The 17,409-nt window shown below is 50.5% G+C and overlaps 4 protein-coding genes across 4 annotated transcripts; all 4 read left to right on the top strand.

Annotated features, from left to right (window-relative positions):
* The first annotated feature begins 1,669 nt into the window (after nt 1–1,669).
* Nucleotides 1,670–2,474, top strand: LOC113991164 (feather beta keratin). Its single transcript, XM_027727260.2, has 2 exons — nt 1,670–1,799; nt 2,113–2,474. Exons 1-2 carry the CDS (start codon nt 1,670–1,672, stop codon nt 2,439–2,441), a joined length of 459 nt encoding a protein of 152 aa, XP_027583061.1. The 3' UTR covers nt 2,442–2,474.
* Nucleotides 2,475–5,410: 2,936 nt separating this feature from the next.
* Nucleotides 5,411–7,283, top strand: LOC113991181 (feather keratin 4-like). The gene is made up of 2 exons (XM_027727279.2): nt 5,411–5,432; nt 6,558–7,283. The coding sequence occupies exon 2, from the start codon at nt 6,575–6,577 to the stop codon at nt 6,908–6,910; it is 336 nt and encodes a 111-aa protein (XP_027583080.1). The 5' UTR covers nt 5,411–5,432; nt 6,558–6,574; the 3' UTR covers nt 6,911–7,283.
* A 2,754-nt stretch (nt 7,284–10,037) lies between these two features.
* Nucleotides 10,038–11,091, top strand: LOC113991190 (feather beta keratin-like). Its single transcript, XM_027727288.2, has 2 exons — nt 10,038–10,124; nt 10,741–11,091. The coding sequence occupies exon 2, from the start codon at nt 10,762–10,764 to the stop codon at nt 11,089–11,091; it is 330 nt and encodes a 109-aa protein (XP_027583089.1). The 5' UTR covers nt 10,038–10,124; nt 10,741–10,761.
* A 4,587-nt stretch (nt 11,092–15,678) lies between these two features.
* LOC113991162 (beta-keratin-related protein-like) lies at nt 15,679–16,032 on the top strand. The gene has a single exon (XM_027727254.2). It carries the CDS (start codon nt 15,682–15,684, stop codon nt 16,030–16,032), a length of 351 nt encoding a protein of 116 aa, XP_027583055.1. The 5' UTR covers nt 15,679–15,681.
* The last annotated feature ends 1,377 nt before the right edge of the window (nt 16,033–17,409 follow it).

Raw genomic sequence — 17,409 nt, 5'->3', positions numbered from 1 at the left:
TGGTGCTTTGGGGATTCACAGAGGAGGGGCCACTCAACTGAAGGAATCATAGAATCCCTGAGGTTGGAAAAGCCCTCCCAGCCCATGGAGTCCCCCCTGTGCCCCATCCTCACCTTACCCCCAGCCCAGAGCACTCAGTGTCACGGCCAGGCCTTCCCTAGACACCTCCAGGGCTGGGCACTCCCTCACCTCCCTGGGCAGCCCCTGCCAAGGCCTGAACACCCTTTCCAGGAGGAAATTCCTCCTCATGGCCAACCTGACCCTCCCCTGGCACAGCTGGAGGCCATTCCCTCTCCTCCTGTCCCTTGTTCCCTGGGAGCAGAGCCCGACACCCCCCCGGCTCCCCCCTCCTGTCAGGGAATTCCAGAGCCAGAAGGTCCCCCCTGAGCCTCCTTTTCTCCAGGTTGAACCCCCCCAGCTCCCTCATGAGTTCTCCAGACCCTTCTCCAGCTCTGCTCCCTTTCCCTGGACACTCTCCAGCCCCTCCGTGTCTTTCTTGCCCTGAGAGGCCCAGCCCTGGACACGGCACCCAGTAACATGTCCTGGGAACTGAAGGCAGGCTTGGAAGGGAGCAGGAGAAGCATCTGATCCCCCCCAGAAGAGTCCTGTGGGCAGAAGCATTAACTGGTGAGGAGTCATTCCCTGTGTGTCACTGTGTCCTGAAGGGACAGGAGCCTGGAGCAGATGGGCAGCAAATGCTCCAGAAATGCCACTCAGCTGCTGTGCACCCTGGACCTGCAGAGGTCACCAGCAGGGATCCTTTGGTCCCTCCAACCTGCCCTTCTGTCTCCAGTCTGGGGATCCTGAGGGCCTGGGATCCCACCAGCCCAGGTCTCTGTCCCTCCTTCCCAGCCAGGCAGTGCTTTGGTCCTGCTGCTCTGGTTGTACTTGAGGGAGAGCAGAGGGCACCTTTTGTTCTCTGCTCCTCCATCTGTCCTTGCAAAGACTCCTGAGCAGGGCTGGGTGTCCTGTGGAATTCCTGCCAAGGGTTTGGCCACGTGCCATGGGTTGGGATGTGCCAAAGCAGTATCTGTGGCAAACCACGGGCAGAAAGAAGGCCATGTGTCCATTGGGCAGGATGTGCCTTGGCCACAGGGATGGCTCCAAGTCAAGGAGGTGCCTTCAGCCAAGAGTGCTGGGAGGGGAACCTTCGTCCTTGACCACTGATAATTGTCTGCTTAAGGCAGATTGGGATGAAGGAGGGGAGGAAAAAGGCAAAAGAAGCAGCAAACTTGTGCTGAGATCAAAGCTCGGTCTCAAAGAGAGTCTAAAGCCCAAGAGCAGAGGAGCCCTGCCCAGAAAGGCGATGCCTAAACCCGAGTGAGTGAGCCCAGCCTGAGAGCAGGTGAGGGCTGGTGCCGACCCTCAGAGGTGGATGTCCAGGCTGAAGCCTCAGGGGGATGAGGAGCCTGACCCAATTTGTCAGGAAAGAGTTTAAAGTGAGGCCCTGGAGGGCAAAGGGCCTGGACTCACCTGGTGGAATGAGACACTCAGCACCCGCTGCCTCATCTGCCCGTGCTGACGTGTCCTGGCCCCTGGGAACATTTTGGCCTCTAATAGTGTCACTTGAAAGGAGCCTGGGAGGCTGACTGGGCATGGCAGGGCCGGGGAAATGAAAAGGCACTTTGCAGTGTCCCCATTTCTGTAATTGGGATGTTTTGCATGGGAGATGAGCTTGGTAAACACGTTCCATGTGCAAAGGTGCTTCTGGGCCCGGGGCTGTGCGGGGCTCTATAAAAGCCCGTCCGACTGCAGGCTCCTCATCCACTTCTCCTGCCTTCTCCTCCTCGGTGAACCAGGTGAGCTGCAGGAGCCTTTGCCTCTCTCTTCCCTTTCCCTCATTCTCTTTCTCCTGTGGCCTTGGCAGAAGTTTTGCTTCTCTGCAGTGGTCACTGAGAGCCTCGTTCCTTCATCCTGCTCTCGTCACTTCTTTGTCCTTGTTCTTTGCTGGGGGGAGGTGGGAGAAGGAGTTGGGCTTTCGTTGCAGGGAGAGCTCTGGGACTGGTGCTGTTGAATCTCCCTTCCTCCCCACTCAGGCTGTCCCTTCTCCCGGTCTGTGTTTCTCCTGCTGAGATCTCACTCTGCCCGTGCTGTCCCTGCCCTCTGTGCCAGGTGTGCCACCCCCAGCCATGTCCTGCTACGACCTGTGCCGTCCCTGCGGCCCCACCCCGCTGGCCAACAGCTGCAACGAGCCCTGTGTGAGGCAGTGCCAGGACTCCCGGGTGGTGATCCAGCCCTCGCCCGTGGTGGTGACCCTGCCCGGGCCCATCCTGAGCTCCTTCCCCCAGAACACCGCCGTGGGCTCCACCACCTCCGCCGCCGTGGGCAGCATCCTCAGCGAGGAGGGAGTGCCCATCAACTCCGGGGGCTTTGGCCTTGGTGGCCTCGGTGGCTACGGCCTTGGTGGGCGCTACTGTGGCCGGAGGTGCCTGCCCTGCTAAAGCCGGGCCTGAGCCCAGCGAGTGCCTCGCCCAGGGAGCCCAAAGCTGCTGGAGCTGCTGGACGGCGCTTCCAGGAGGGCTGAGCACCTTCACACCCTCCTCCAGCCCAGGGAGGGAAGGAAGGGCCTTTCTGGACACGTGGCCAACTTGTCTTGTTCTTTAAAATCCTGCCTTCGATGACTTTCCTTGTGTCTGTGAGCTGGAATTTCAGACTGACCTGGCTGGTCAGTTGGATGGGTTTTATTCAGGAATTAAGGAAAAGCGGAGTCTTGCTTGCTGTCTCTCAGTTGGAATGGTTTAAGTGGTTTCTTTTCCCTTTATAAATATATGTATTCCTTTTGTTTTGCTGAAAACTACTTGACTTTTTATCATTAAACTGATGTTGCATCTGAATTTGAGTTTCATTGTGGTTTCCTCCTCCCCTTTCGTCCCTTTGGGGCAGAATGTGTCATTATATGAAAATCTGTGCAGAGTGGAAAATGTGAATCCAATAATCACCACAATCCAGCTGAAAACAATAAAATTGGTTTTACACTCTTGAGAAGCACCAAACAGGTTCCCAAATATATTTCTCTTGCTAGTTTTTTTTTTTCCCTCAACTTTTTTTCCCCACCTCTGTGTGTAAAAGTACAATTGTGATATTTCAGCTTAGGCCCCACTAAAATCCACCTGAAAATTACAGTCACTTAGTGCTGAGTGTAAATAGTTGTGGGACTCGAGGGAAAGAGCTGAGGGACTCGAGGGGAGACACCTGGACTTCAGGCTCAGTGTGGAACCAGCCCAAGTGTCCACACAGCTGGGGAAAGAGGGGGACACACGATGGGGTAGAAGCAGGGAAGCCTGAGTTGGAAGGACCCCCAAGGACCACCCAAGTCCAACCCCTGGGCCTGCACAGACACCCCAAAATCCCCCCATGGCCCTCAGAGCGTTGTCCAAACGCTCCTGGAGCTCTGGCAGGTTTGGGGTTGGGACCCTCCCTGGGGAGCCTGGTCAGTGCCCAACCACCTCTGGGGAAGAACCTCTTCCTGAGATCCACCTAAACCTCCCTGGCACAGCTCCAGCTGCTCCCTCAGGACCTGCAATGGTCACCAGAAGGAAAATCTCGTGCCTGTCCCTCCACAGGGTCCCCTTGGAGGCCGTGGCTTGAGGCAGCAGGAGCAAAGTGTGAAAGCTGGTAAATGAGAGGGTCCTGGACTGAGCGGAGTCTGGCCTTAAAAACAGGTTCTCATGAGGGAATTTTCCAACTCATTGGATGGAATTCCCGCACCAGCCCTGCCCACAGGACTGGTCTGACTGAAGGAATTAGTTATTCCCTGAGATCTGTGAGGAATCACTGATTGCACTCTGAGGAGCATCAAAGAAGGGCCTCTCTGGGGGCAGGAAAGTGCCTTTCCAGGAGGCAAAGGGAGAATAAAGAGCAGAGAAATGAGTTTCAGGAGAACAAAATGTCCATGTAAGGGGAAACAAGCCCCCGAATTTATCCTTGGGGATTTAAAATTCAAAAGGAGAGCCCTGCCCCAGAACCACCCTCAGCCACCACGGCTTCGGGGAGAGTTTGTGCAGGATGACGAAACCTTTGTTAAATGAAGGTGCTTCTTTATATCTCAGCTATCATTTGATACCTTTGAGGGTCTTATCCATCATCTGCAAGGCCTGAAATCATTAGAGACACAGTTCCTGAAGAGAGTGAAGATTGATTTGAAATCCATGTCCCCTTTGGATGTTCAGCCAGGAGAAATGGTGCAATAACTCTGAATTTATGAGACTATTGAGGCTTTTTCTGTGCATTAATTAGTTCCCACATACATTTTTTTTTTTTGCAGGTGGAACCTTTTCTTGAAGCAGAAATTGCCTTGTTTTGTTTTCCAGTCTGGCTTCAGCCTGTCATTGCATGAGAAGCAGAATCTACCCATTAAAAATTCTTTCATCTTCCCAATTTACGGGTAGTTTTAATTTCTGGTACTTTTACACTGACTCTATTAGTGTCAGCATGAAATGACTCCAAGCACAGTCTAATAAAGATGGGTTTTTTTCAGCTCCTCAGCAATTTTTTAGCTGGTGGCTGTCTGGGGATCTCAGATCCCATTAAGACATTCACTGAAACTCTCTGTGCCATTCCCAGTCTGACCCACTTCAAGCCAGTTGTCGTGTTCACATCCTAAAAAAACCACTCAGGGGAGGTTTCCAAGCCTCTTGGGTGAGTTCTTTGAGCCAGCCTGGAGTGGGGATGTGGCCAGGAGACAGTTCAGGAGTGTTTCTGTAAAATATTGCAGCGACCTCTGATGAGTTTGGGTTTAAACTGAGACACCACAAGAAACAGGAGCCCAGCTCTGCTGGAGGAAAGGCTGGGAAAATTGGGATTAGTCAGCATGGAGAAGAGAAGCTTTGGGGTGACACAATTGTCCCTAAATCCCACACCAGGCTCTGGTTCTTTCTCCCAGGATCCTGTGGGATCTCAGGTGTGGATGTGCTGTTTTAGCAGGGCCCTCCCAAAACACAGAATTCAGTCTGGATTGTTCTTACCCTTGGCTGGAGGCAGAGCTTTGTAAACACTGCTGGAGACAGGAATTTATTAAGGATTTAGACTCCTTTTCTTAATAAAAGAACACCTTGGAAGGATGAATTATGTATTATAGACATTCTCAGTGTTTTCCTTTATGACTAAAGTGAAACAGGCTGGAATACAAACTTTGTTGTGACTGAAAAGTGGCACTGGAATAAATTCAGCCCCTAATTCCCGAGATGAGAGAAACCTGTAAGACTGCAAATGTCTGGCAGAAGATAAGGAAATGAAAACAAGGTAATAAGCACTGGGGAAAAGGCATTTAATCAGTTGGAAGCATTTTGCATGCGGGACATACTCGTTGGGAACTAATTTCATGTACAAAGGGTGTCTGTGCTCCCCAGGCCGTCTGAGATTCACTATAAAAACCAACTCCACTCAACTCCTTCCTACCACTTCTCTCCCCTCTTTCCTCTTTTGTGAACAAGGTTAGTTCAAATCTTCTTTTCTTTCTCTGTTTGCTGGGTTCTTGCCTGTTAACAGCCTTTTTTTCCCCACAGTTTTCTGCCTGTTGCTGAATTTGCTGGGGGAGGAGTTTTTCTGTTTAACAAGTTGGGGTTTGCTGTTAGAATTGCAGAATTTCTGGAGTCCTGACTTGGCCATAGGGATCCTTGAACTGGTGATATAAACTTATTCAAACGTGGGATTTCAGACATGTTGAGTGACTTAGAAAATACTACTAATAATAAAGATTAACAAACTGAATGGGGAGAATAACTGTGCAAGGGGTTGGAACTGTATGATCTTTAAAAATCCCTTTTAACTCCAACTGTTCTCTGGAAACAGAAGATCCAGTTATATTTCCAGCAGAATTTTATATCTTTAAGGGTATTATCCATCCTCTGCAATGTTTGAAATGTCAGCTGGGTTGCCAAATGTTGAAGTTATGTTACAGAGTGCAGTGACACCTCCTGAAATGTAGAGAAATGGGATCATAATGTGAAGATAAAGGGAAAGAAGAGCAAAAATGAGGGAGACCAGACTGGGATGGGTGTGGGAATCAGTGGGCTTTGATTTTTTTGGTGTGATGGAACCAGGCACAGGGAGCATCCGGGGAATTCCTGGCTTTCTCTTAGGCAGAACATCTGTGGAAAAGTGTCTGGGAAAGCTTTCAAAAGGCCTCCCCTTCACGGATCCTTAATTACATTGGAATTTGTACCTCTGTGTAGGCAGAGTTGGAGCCTTGAGAATAATTCCTCAATTCATCTTCCAGCTGCCTATTGAGCTGTACCCACAGGTGCCTTTGTGGGCAGGGGTTTCTCCTCACTGTTGCTCCTGCCATGCTCTGAGTTCACGGGGCTGGGTCCTGGTGGTGTCTCTGCAAAGAGACAAAGCTGCTAAAACTGAAGTGACCACCCGGGCACCTTTGCTTCTGTCCCACTGCCGGTTCTGCCACTGCACCACCGAGAGCCGGGGGGGGGTTCAGCCTCTTCTTCCAACACCTTGAAGGGTTTGGTTTCCCGCTCAGCTCCGTTCCTGGAGGGATCCCAGGACAGCCCCTGTCCTGGTCACTGGTGCGAGCACAGTAACCCCCCTCTCTGCCCCTGTTTCAGGTCCTGCAGCCCCAGCCATGTCCTGCTACGAGCGATGTCCCCCCACCCCGCTGGCCAACAGCTGCGCCGAGCCCTGCGTGCGGCAGTGCCAGGACTCCACCGTGCTCATCCAGCCCCCGGCCGTGGTGGTGACCCTGCCCGGGCCCATCCTGAGCTCCTTCCCCCAGAGCACCACCGTGGGCTCCTCGGCCTCGGCCGCCGTGGGCAGCGCCCTGAGCGCCGGGGGGGTTCCCATCAACTCCGGGGGCTCCCTGGGACTGGGGGGCTTTGGCTCCCCCGGGCTGGGCGGGGGCTACAACCGGCCCTCCCGGCGCTCCAGCACCTTCCGCGGGGGCTTCTACGGGCCCTGTTAGCGCTCTGCACGAGGGGAAAGGGGGAAGGAGCCACCAGGAATTCCGAGTTACGGCCCAAAGCGGGACTGGGCTCACGGCCACAGCTTTCACAAGCTCCCCAGCTCCACCCGAAGCAGAGCTGTGGGAATCAGTCATTCCCTAAAATGGGGCCGCTCCTCTCGTTTTGCTCTGTATTTCCAGTCCAGTCTGTGGCTCTGCTGCTCCTCAGTGCACCTGGTGCTACCTGGTGTAAAAGTTTAATCTGGAGAGGAGGTGGGACTTGATGCCCGAGGTGCAATCCTGCACTGAAAGGAGAGCTCTGCCTGTGGGATGCAGCCCACGAGCTGTGCTGTTCTTCCCACACTGACCCCTGATCTTCCCACACTGAGCCCTGATCTTCCCACACTGAGCCCTGATCTTCCCACACTGAGCCTGATGCTTCGCAGGATTTTAATCCACTCCTTGGTCTCAATAAAGTGTTGCTGTTGTGGCATCTCCAGTCTTCTGGTGGTTTTTTTCCTTCCCCTCTTATTTCCTTCTGAAACTTTTCCTGGGTGAAATTTATCCCTGAGTGGCCCCTCACTGGGCTGAGAAATTTGGGGCTGGAGAGGAGAAGGTGGTGAAGAGACCTCAGAGCCCCTTCCAGGGCCTGAAGGGGCTGCAGGGAAGCTGGAGAGGGATGTTCCTCAGGAACTGGGGTGACAGGACAAGGGGGATGGGGTCACACTGACAGAGGGGAGATTTAGGTTGGATACAGGGAAGGAATTCCTCCCTGGGAGGGTGGGGAGGCCCTGGCACAGGTTGCCCAGGGAAGCTGTGGTTCCCCTCACAGTAAAGATTTTTTTTCCCCAATATCCACCCCTAAGCCTCCTCTCTGCCATTTTGAAGCCATTCCCTGTTGTCCTGTCACTACAAGCTCTTGCAAACAGTAAATCCCTGCAAGTAAATTGGTTCTGCTAAAATTAAGGACCTGAGATTTAAGTGAGATTTGCAGCAGTTGCTCAAAGAGTCAGTTTGGGGAAAAAATTGAAGAGATTCTCACGTTGTGAAGATTTGGGGCATTCTAACAGCTTATATAAATTACTAAATCATTATTAAAAATATAAATTATTCTAAGTTCTGTAAATTACGTTGCAGCAGCTTCAGTTGTCCCCAGTAGTTAAATTGCTGCCAGCAGTGAAATTGCTCCTGGTTTATGTACCAGTCTCACCCTGGCACCAGATGAAAACCCTTCCTCAAAGCTTCTTTCATCCCCAAGACCTGAGGATCATCTGAATGCCTTGTTCCCTCACAAGCCGGACTCCCAAGTCAACATAACGACAGGGATTTCAATTCATGGAGTAATTTGTCAGCTCTTGGGGCACCTTGGTGCCTCCCCAGCCTGGGTGGCAGCACCAGCTCGTCACACAAAGGGCTTTAATTGAGTGTGGGGAGTGTGAAACTCCATCCCTGGTCCAGGAGCTGGGCTTGGTGTGGCCCTTGGAGCACCCAAAGGCTCCCAAGCTTTTGGGTGAACCCTGGGTGCCAATTACCAAACTGGCAGAATATCAATGCAAACATTTCCAGGCTGGTAATGAGCCTTTTTTTTTTTTTAAATATTATCTACCCTCCGAGACAAACTGTTTCTGTGCCCAGAGGGAAGAGTGAGGGAAAGGAAGCATTCCTTGGTTGTCTCAGATAAAAGGGAGCTGAATTCTTTGGGTGAGTGATTTCACCTACTAGAAGGAATTAATTTTTTAAATATCTAAAAAGGCTGTATGTAGATAGTAGAGATTTTGAGGAAAGGCATGAAAAAGACTCTTTTTTTCCATAGAAAAAGCTTTTATAAAAAAAGGAGAGAAGAATTTTCTCGCAGAGAAAAGATGAGGATTTTAAGATTTTATAAAAAAATCAATATTTGGCTTAAATTTTTTTTTAGATGACTTATAAAAACATTTAATAAAATAACTCAAGATTTTGAAATTGCTTACCTGAATTCGTTTGTGAAGCCCTTTGAGTGATCTTGACCCACATACTTGGAGATTAAGTTATTATCCTGGTGATGGAGTTATTATCCTGGTGATGGGAGCACTGAGATCACGTCCCTCCAACACTGGGGAGCCCAAAACTCTGCATGTTTGAGCCCCTGGTTAGAAGGTGGTGGGACCTTTGAAGTCCTTTGTTGTTCTGCAGCCCAGGCTCTGTTCAAAGCCTCTGTGCAGCTGGAGTTAATTCCTATCTCTGCTGAGAGGAGACACCTGATCCCTGCAGATTTTCATCTCTGCAGGCAATTCCAGCAGGTTGGATTCCAGCCAGGGCTGGTCACTGCTGGCTGGGCAGCAAACCATGTCCTGGGCAATGGCATGAAGAAGTGCTGGGGTAATTTGTCCTGACGCTGTCCTTTGGCTCAGACAGAGCCTCTAAACCCAGCATTTGAAGTTCATCCTCAGTGTCCACATCCATGTTTAATTTGTCGTGATAATTGCTGCACATCCTGGCATTTCATGGTGACTTTGGCATGGAAATGATATTAAAATGTGTGTTTGGGTAAAGAATTGCAGGTTTATGAGTGTTTGGATGGGCTGGGTTCATAAAACCGGGCTCAGCCCAAGCAGGAACGTGTTTTACTGTCCTTGCTCAGCAATTCTCACTGGTTTTAATTTTCTTCCAGCTTTGCAATACTCATGGAAATGTGCTGCTCTTCTCAGCTGCCTGTTTGTGTGGGAAGGGCAAAATTGGGGAATATCTGCTCTGCATCTTGTCCTGTGGCAAAGCTGAGCCCTCGTTTGTTTGTGGGCTGAGCCCAGGCTGTCACCTCCGAGCTGATTGTTCACCTCCAGCAGCGAAGTCTTGGACTAAACATCACCCACACTCCCCTCAAGCAGTGTCTTAATGACTGAAATGGAGCCTAAAATGTCCACTGGCCTCAGGAGGCACCATAATTGCTGCCCTAATTCACAGGAGTCACCACAGGCTTCCCAAGCAATTAAGTGGGTGCCCAGGGATGAAGATGAAAGGGGTGGGGATGTCACAGGGGAGGGGAAAAGCAGAACGACACCAAGAGAGATTTTGGAACAAACAACAACAACCAGAGTCGATGGATTTGGGGGGTTTTGCATGCAAAACATGGGCCATTAAGGGATCTCATGCATAATAAACATCTCTGGTCTGCAGGCAGCGGGACCATGGTATAAAAGCCTATAGAACACAAGCCCCTTCCATCCTCTTCTCTTGCCTTATTCTCCCGGGTGAACAGGTAAGTCTGAACCTCCCCAGTGCCTTTTTAAATGCTAAACTGCCACTTTGATGGCTGCTTTTGTTTTATTTTACTTTTTTGTTGTCGGTTGTTCTCGGTTCTTTATAAATATTGCTGGTTTCGTTGTTTTGCCTCCAGGGGAAATTGGAAACTTTGTACCGAAAAGAAAGGGTTTATTTACTTGTGGAGCAGAGCATGAGGAGACAGGACTTGGAGGATTCTGGCAATGTTATCTCTCAAAACAAGCAGATTTATGCTCCATTTTAGAGGATTTTTAGGACCACTGGGGGAGTGGGTGGCCACGAACCTGGTTGGCTTCTGCAGAGGGACCTGGGCAAAGGCTGGAAACCCCTTTGCTGGTTGGGCTTGGACAAACCTTCCATGACTGGCACCGCAGTTCAGAGGCCTCACAGAAAAGAAGAGAAACCTCTCAAATGTAAACAATCAAGTGTAAAACGCCAGTTCCACCCGTGGGTTTTGCTGTGACAGGTGGTGTGACAGAGGTGTGACCTCCCCAGCCACCTCTGTAGGTGCCCGGACATCTCTTACCCTCTTAGGTGACTTCTGTGGACTCACTGCAGGTTTTAATGGTTTAACTTCCTTCCCTGTGTTTCAGCCCTGCCTCTGCCCCAGAACTATGTCCTCCTACGAGCTGTGTCCCCCCGGCCCCTGCGGCCCCACCCCGCTGGCCAACAGCTGCGCCGAGCCCTGCGTGCGGCAGTGCCAGGACTCCACCGTGCTCATCCAGCCCCCGGCCGTGGTGGTGACCCTGCCCGGGCCCATCCTGAGCTCCTTCCCCCAGAGCACGGCCGTGGGCTCCTCGGCCTCGGCCGCCCTGGGCAGCTCCCTGGGCTCCGAGGGGGTTCCCGTCTCCTCCGGGGGCTCCTCGGGGTGGGGGGCCTGGGGGTCCGTCCGGCCCTCGCGGCGCCCCAACCCCTCCAGGGGTGGCTTTGGGGAGCCCTGCTAAGGCGGGGGGAGAAGCAGGAACGACCCCAGGAACGCTGGAGCACGACCCGGCCCCGTGTCCAGGCGTGATGCTGAACACCCACGGCCCCACCGGAATTCAGGGGTGGTGGGAGCTTTGCATCTCCTCACATCAGGCCTCCGCTTGTCCTATTCTTTGATCCTTCGTGTTTCTGAGGAAATATTTGGGTTGTTTCTGCTGCTGTAAAAATGGGGCTTTTTTTTGTCCCAGTTCAGGGCAGCACCGAGAAAACAAACCCAGGATGAAAAGCCATATTAGCTCCTGTCTTGAATCCTAGAAATGTCAACTTACACTTTGTGCTTTTTTATTCTGCTTTTTTTGCTCTCATTAAAGTTATGTTGCATCACAACCCAAGTCTCCTGCTGTTTATTTGAAAAACTTTGCAATCTTTCAGCAAAAAGCTCGCTTTTTGCAGAATTTTCACTCAACTTTATTCTGAGCATGAAATTCTTTCTCTTCCTCCTGGGCTGGAAAAGGGTGGGAGGGATGTGTGTCAGTGCTGGGTCTGCAGCTCCAAACAAGGAGGTGATCTGGCCCTTCCTAGATGACCAGTGGGAGTAAATTTAAATCAGGAACCTGGGACACAACTGCAGCCAAATGCAGGTGAGCTGATACCTCCTGGAGCACCTGGCAGGAAGAAATGACCTGTGCAAAGGGTTTATCCCAATTATTGCAGGCACAGCCCTGCTCCCAGGGGATGGAATAAATCCCACATTCCTCAGCCTCGGTGGCACCAAGACATTGCTCTCCCAGTGAGGTGGATCTCACACCCAGCACTAATTGCACTCTCACAATTTGAAACATAATTAAAAATCTGCATTTGAAAAAAAAAAAAAATCCCTCAAACTCGTTTGAGAAATAAAGAAAACCCGCCCGTTCTGGGTGTGTTGTTTTGCAGAGGTTCTGGTGACTAAATAACTTCTTCCCTCGAGCAGAAATGAATTTTTGGTGTTGTTTTCCAGTTCTGTTCCCAGCAGAATTCCAGCACAATGACCACACCACCCCTGGTTCTTCGCAGGAATACTCCAGGTGTTCATCCAGGACTGAGCTACATTTATTTTTTGACAAAAGGGGAAATTATAAACTAAGATGCCAAACCAAACCTCAGACTTCAGTGACTTGACAGTTCTTTACAGCAGCATTTGAATAAGATCAGCAGTGAGCTGAGCTCCTTTCAGGTACCTCGGGGAGGACACTCCAGCCTGGGCTGGAACACCTTTGCCCTGGGGGGAGTTATTTGGGCAGCACAAGTGGGGAAGAGCAAATCACAGGCTCTGCCTGCACCAGGAACCCTCTCGGCTCACAGGGACACCTCATTCTTTGTAATGAGCTAATTAATTACGATTGAGAACGAACTGCAGGGGACACTCCTGCCGGGGAAGCTCCTCCCCACGGGGATTTTGGGGTCACTTTTGGGCCTGGAGACCTCCCACAGGGTATTTACTGTGAGTAAAACCCCACTTCAGTTTTGATGAAGAATCTCTTTTTTTTTTTTCAGAAGTTTAGTCACTCTCAGGTGTCTCAGGAGGATGTTCTCACATTATGCAAGAAGGTTTAATTATAATCTGAATACACAGGTCTGTCCTTGATTATAAAAGCCTGTGAACTTCTAATTCACTCACTTTAATTCATCTCAAAGCCGAGGCCATTAAAGCCATTCTGGCTGTACAATGCAGTGGCTGGAGTCAGGACAATGGTTATTGTCATCATTCTCAAGGAAGGCTGAGGAAATCTCTGAAAATGGTGTTGCTGGATTTTTTTCTTTTTTAAACTCACAGTCAGATTTTAAAGGTGTTTTTTGTTTCCCAAGCAAACCTTGGATGAAGGGAGAATAAAAAAAAATTGATGACAATAAACTGTGGATGCTGTTATGCAAATTAATTCCTCAAATAGCTGCCAAGGAGGAAATTATTTTTGAAACAGGCTGCTAATCCCTCAGAATATGGAGAAGTACTGAGGAATGGACAGGGCTGGGGAAGCTAAAAACAGCCAGGGAAGTTTCTTTGTGAATCCCCTTGAAATATGAGATGGTTTAAACCAAACCTTGAGCTTTTTACATTGAATTTAAAATAAAACAGCTTTAATTCCTGCAGCCAGAAACAATGACATAAATTTTACAGCCCAATTACTGCCCTGCACTCCCAAATCCTAATGACATGTCATTAAACAAGTGATATGGGAATTCAAATGTGGGTCACGGATCTTAAATTTGCACTTCATGTCACACTTTGCATTCTGGCTCTTTAATAAAGCTTCTGATAAACTTTGAAGTTCTCAGGAAGCTCTGACCAAGCCAAACGAGTTTCTGTTCCCAGGGGACCTTCCCAAAGACAGCCCTAATTTGGGGCTCATTTCCATGTCTCAGAGAGCAAATCCCCAGGACTGATCCCTGTGTCTGGAACTGCTCAGGGATGTTTCCCCTTCACCATTTATCCTGCAAGTGCCCCTTGGAGAGGAGCCTCCAGCTCTTTGTGCTGCTGGAAAGTCACAGAAAAATCAGCTCCAAGGGACACTTTATAGACTTTTGACAATTCTCCAACTGGGTCCACTGGTCTTTGACACATCAGAGCCAGACACTGCTGGGGAAATGGGTGTTGCAATAAAATAAGGATTATTTAGGTTGGAAAAGACCTCCAAGATCATCAAATCCACCCTGTGCTCCATCCTCACCTTGTCCCCCAGCCCAGAGCACTCAGTGCCACAGCCAGTCCTTCCTTGGACACCTCCAGGGCTGGAGAAACTCTCTAGGAAAGGAAGGATTCTTGGATGGAACTTCTGCCTCCACAGCTGGGTTTGGCAAAGCTTTACCTGCTGCAAAACTCCTCCTTGGGAACAAATCTCACCAAGCAAAGCAACCTTTTTATTCAACCTAAACACAGCTGCTGATATTTGAGCTCTGAGATGAGAGTAAAAGTGGATTTTTTCCATGAAGAACTCCAAAGAGATCAGGCCCAGGATTAGAGACCCAGGAAAGGTTTTGGGGGCTGTATCTGGGTGAAAACTGTGAGTGTTCTTGGCAATTTGCCTGTAAAATTGTCTCTCTTTTCCTTTCCTTAAAAGGAGGAATTTCTTGCTGGAGAGGGTGGTGAGGCCTTGGAAGGGCTGCCCAGGGAGGGGGGGAGTGCCCAGCCCTGGAGGTGTCCCAGGCAGGACTGGCCCAAAACTCATGGGTTCACTTCCAAAAGCAGCAATTGATGTTTTCCCCCAGGATTTACCTGGCAGAGGAGGGGACCAGGGACTGCATTATGCAAATGATGCTTAATCTCCTCTAATGACCCCAAGCAGATCCAGAGGGTTTTGAAGGCAGAACAAATCCTTCTGAATTAATCATTCCACTGTTCCCAGGAATTAGACTGGCCCAGAATATTTCAAGATGAAACAGTCTTGTGGTCAGATATACATGCCACAAGATAAGGAAGTGAAGGAGTAATAAACACAAATACTGAGGCAAAAAAACATGTAATCAGTAGTGGCTCATAAATCACTTCATGCACAAAGAGTGGCCCAAGTTGTTGGGCAACTTAAGGCTCAGTATAAAAACCTGAGCAACTCCAGGCTCTGCCAGACATTTCTCTTGCCTTCTTTGCTGTGAACAAGGTAAGTCTGAAGCCATTTATTCTCTCTTTATACAACAAACTATTGCCTTGATGGTTTTGTAGCTTTTCCTCACTCATTTTGTGGCAAATTCAGCCTTTTTTTCTCTGAGGGAGGAAGGGATTTTGATATAAAAAAAGTACATTTTCCTATTTCCTATGTTGGTGGTGAGTCATAATAATCATTAATATGCCAATGAGCCACGTTCACCATTTAGGGCTCTTTATCAACTTTGGGACCCAAACAAGTTTTCAGGTCCTGCAGGTGCCCATGAAATGTCTCTCGTGAGTTCTTGGGTGTGTTCAGAGTGGTGTGACCAAGTTCCACGCAGACCAAGTGTGGAGGGTTCAGCAGATCAGCAGAACAGAATCCCAGAATGTGCTGAGCTGGAAGGGACCCACAAAGACCATCAAGCCCAGCTCCTGGCCCTGCACAGGCCCAGCCCCAAGAGTCCCACCCTGTGCCCCAGAGGATCAGCCAAACCCTCCTGGAGCTCTGGCAGCCTTGGGGCTGTGCCCACTGCCCTGGGGAGCCTGGGCAGTGCCCAACCAGCCTCTGGGGGAAGAACCTTTGCCTGAGATCCAACCTGAGCCTGCCCTGGCACAGCTCCAGCCCTTCCCTGGGTGCTGTCCCTGGTCCCCCCAGAGCAGAGCTCAGTCCTGTCCCTCCTCTGCCCCTGCCCAGGAACTGGAACTGCACTGAGGTCTCCCCTCAGTCTCCTCTGCTCCAGCTGAACACACCAAGTGCCCTCAGTGCCCTCCCACGGCTTCAAACCAAGGCCCTTCCCCATCTCTTTGCCCTCTGTTTGGATGCTCTGTAAGGGCTTCATCTCTTTCCTATATTGTGGTGCCCATTAAGAACTTGGGTTCCTCCTCACTCAGCTCCTGGAGGGATCCAGGACAGCCCCTGTTCTGGTCACTGGTGTGAGCACAGTAACCCCCCTCTCTGCCCTGTCTTTCAGGTCCTGCCCCCCCAGGGATGTCCTGCTACGAGCTGTGTCCCCCCGGCCCCTGCGGCCCCACCCCGCTGGCCAACAGCTGCGCCGAGCCCTGCGTGCGGCAGTGCCAGGACTCCACCGTGCTCATCCAGCCCCCGGCCGTGGTGGTGACCCTGCCCGGGCCCATCCTGAGCTCCTTCCCCCAGAGCACCACCGTGGGCTCCTCGGCCTCGGCCGCCGTGGGCAGCGCCCTGAGCGCCGGGGGGGTTCCCATCAACTCCGGGGGCTCCCTGGGACTGGGGGGCTTTGGCTCCCCCGGGCTGGGCGGGGGCTACAACCGGCCCTCCCGGCGCTCCAGCACCTTCCGCGGGGGCTTCTACGGGCCCTGTTAGCGCTCTGCACGAGGGGAAAGGCGGGAAGGAACCACCAGGAATTCTGGAGCGCGACCTGACGCCGGCCTGAGCTCACGGCCACGGTTTGCAGAGGTGATGTTGGACACCCACGACTTCCCCTGGAGCCGCCGGAGCTGTGGGAGCTTTGCACCTCCTCCAACCAGGCCTTCGCTTGTCTTTTGCTGTGCTTTACTTGGTATTATTATCAAATGTCTTGTCCTGCTTTTGTGCTTGTGTTTGATAACAGGGAAAACACGGAATTGTCAGGAATTGTCCTGCATGGCTGAATTAGTGCAGTTCACCAATGAAGAAGGAAGATTTCAGGTTGCTGAGTGTGTCACTGTGAGAGGGATGAGTGGGTTCTGTCCTTACTGGACCATAGAAATGTGTTCCTTACCTTTATATTCCATTCCCCAGCCTCATTAAATTTGTGCTGCATCCTACTCCGAGTCTGTCTGTCCTTCTTTCTTCTCCAGCCCCTCATGCCCATTGCCAAAACACAAAAGATGATTTGTCTTTTGTCTGTACATTTTAATTCAAGCCTGACACCCCTTATCAAAGAGTTGGCCTTCACCTGCAATGGGCTGAGACATAAACAGATGATTTATAAAGATGAGATGCTTGGGAAGATCCCTATAAAAGCAGGAAGAGACGTGGGGTTTGGTCAGGGAAGGGGGGGTGGGAGGGCTGAGGATCCCTCTGAGTTCAGCCCGAGCTTTTTGGTGGGTGCAGCACCTTTTGGCAGCTGAGCTCAGACCCTGGTAAGTCTGGGAGGGGAAGAGCAGAGGGATGTGCTGGGAATTTGCTGGCCTGGGAAGCATGCCTGGGAGAAAGAGATTTAAGGACTAAATCTGGAAGATTTTTAAGTTCTAACCCTTTTTTAGTGTCTTTATAACCTGTCTCCTATTTGCTGTGTCTGGCAAAGCTGAGCTTTATCAGGCATTGCTTTGTTCCAGCCTGACTGTGTTGGAATAAAGGTTTGGAGACTGGGAGCTTTGGTCCCTGCAGGAAGAAGGTTTGGAAAAGCTTCACCTGAAGGCTCTGGGTGACTCACTGTCCTGTCAGCCCAAACAACTCCAGCCTGATCTCTGTAAAATGTCTTGCTTGGAGTCTTTGTCTGTGTCTGTCCAGACTGATGCTGAGCTGTAATTAAAGCCAGGGAAAGCTGTTGATGAAGTTGCATTGACTGCACTAATTAGTGGAACTAAATTAAAGGAGGTGAAGGAAGACCATGAAAGAATTAATAATTTTAAGGAGCAGGTTTTCTTAATAAACAACAGAAGCAAATGGAAAGTTTGATGTTCTAATACAGGACAAGGTTGGTCTGAATTAAATGTGTAATATATTTTTTGCCATCTCAACTGAAGTTATTGCTTG

Source organism: Pipra filicauda, unplaced genomic scaffold (genome assembly GCF_003945595.2).
Source record: "Pipra filicauda isolate LSUMZ 115617 unplaced genomic scaffold, ASM394559v2 scaffold512_size417520_pilon, whole genome shotgun sequence".
In the NCBI taxonomy this organism is placed as follows: domain Eukaryota; kingdom Metazoa; phylum Chordata; class Aves; order Passeriformes; family Pipridae; genus Pipra; species Pipra filicauda.
Note: the sequence above shows the minus strand (reverse complement) of the source record. Positions and strands in the feature narration are given on the sequence as shown.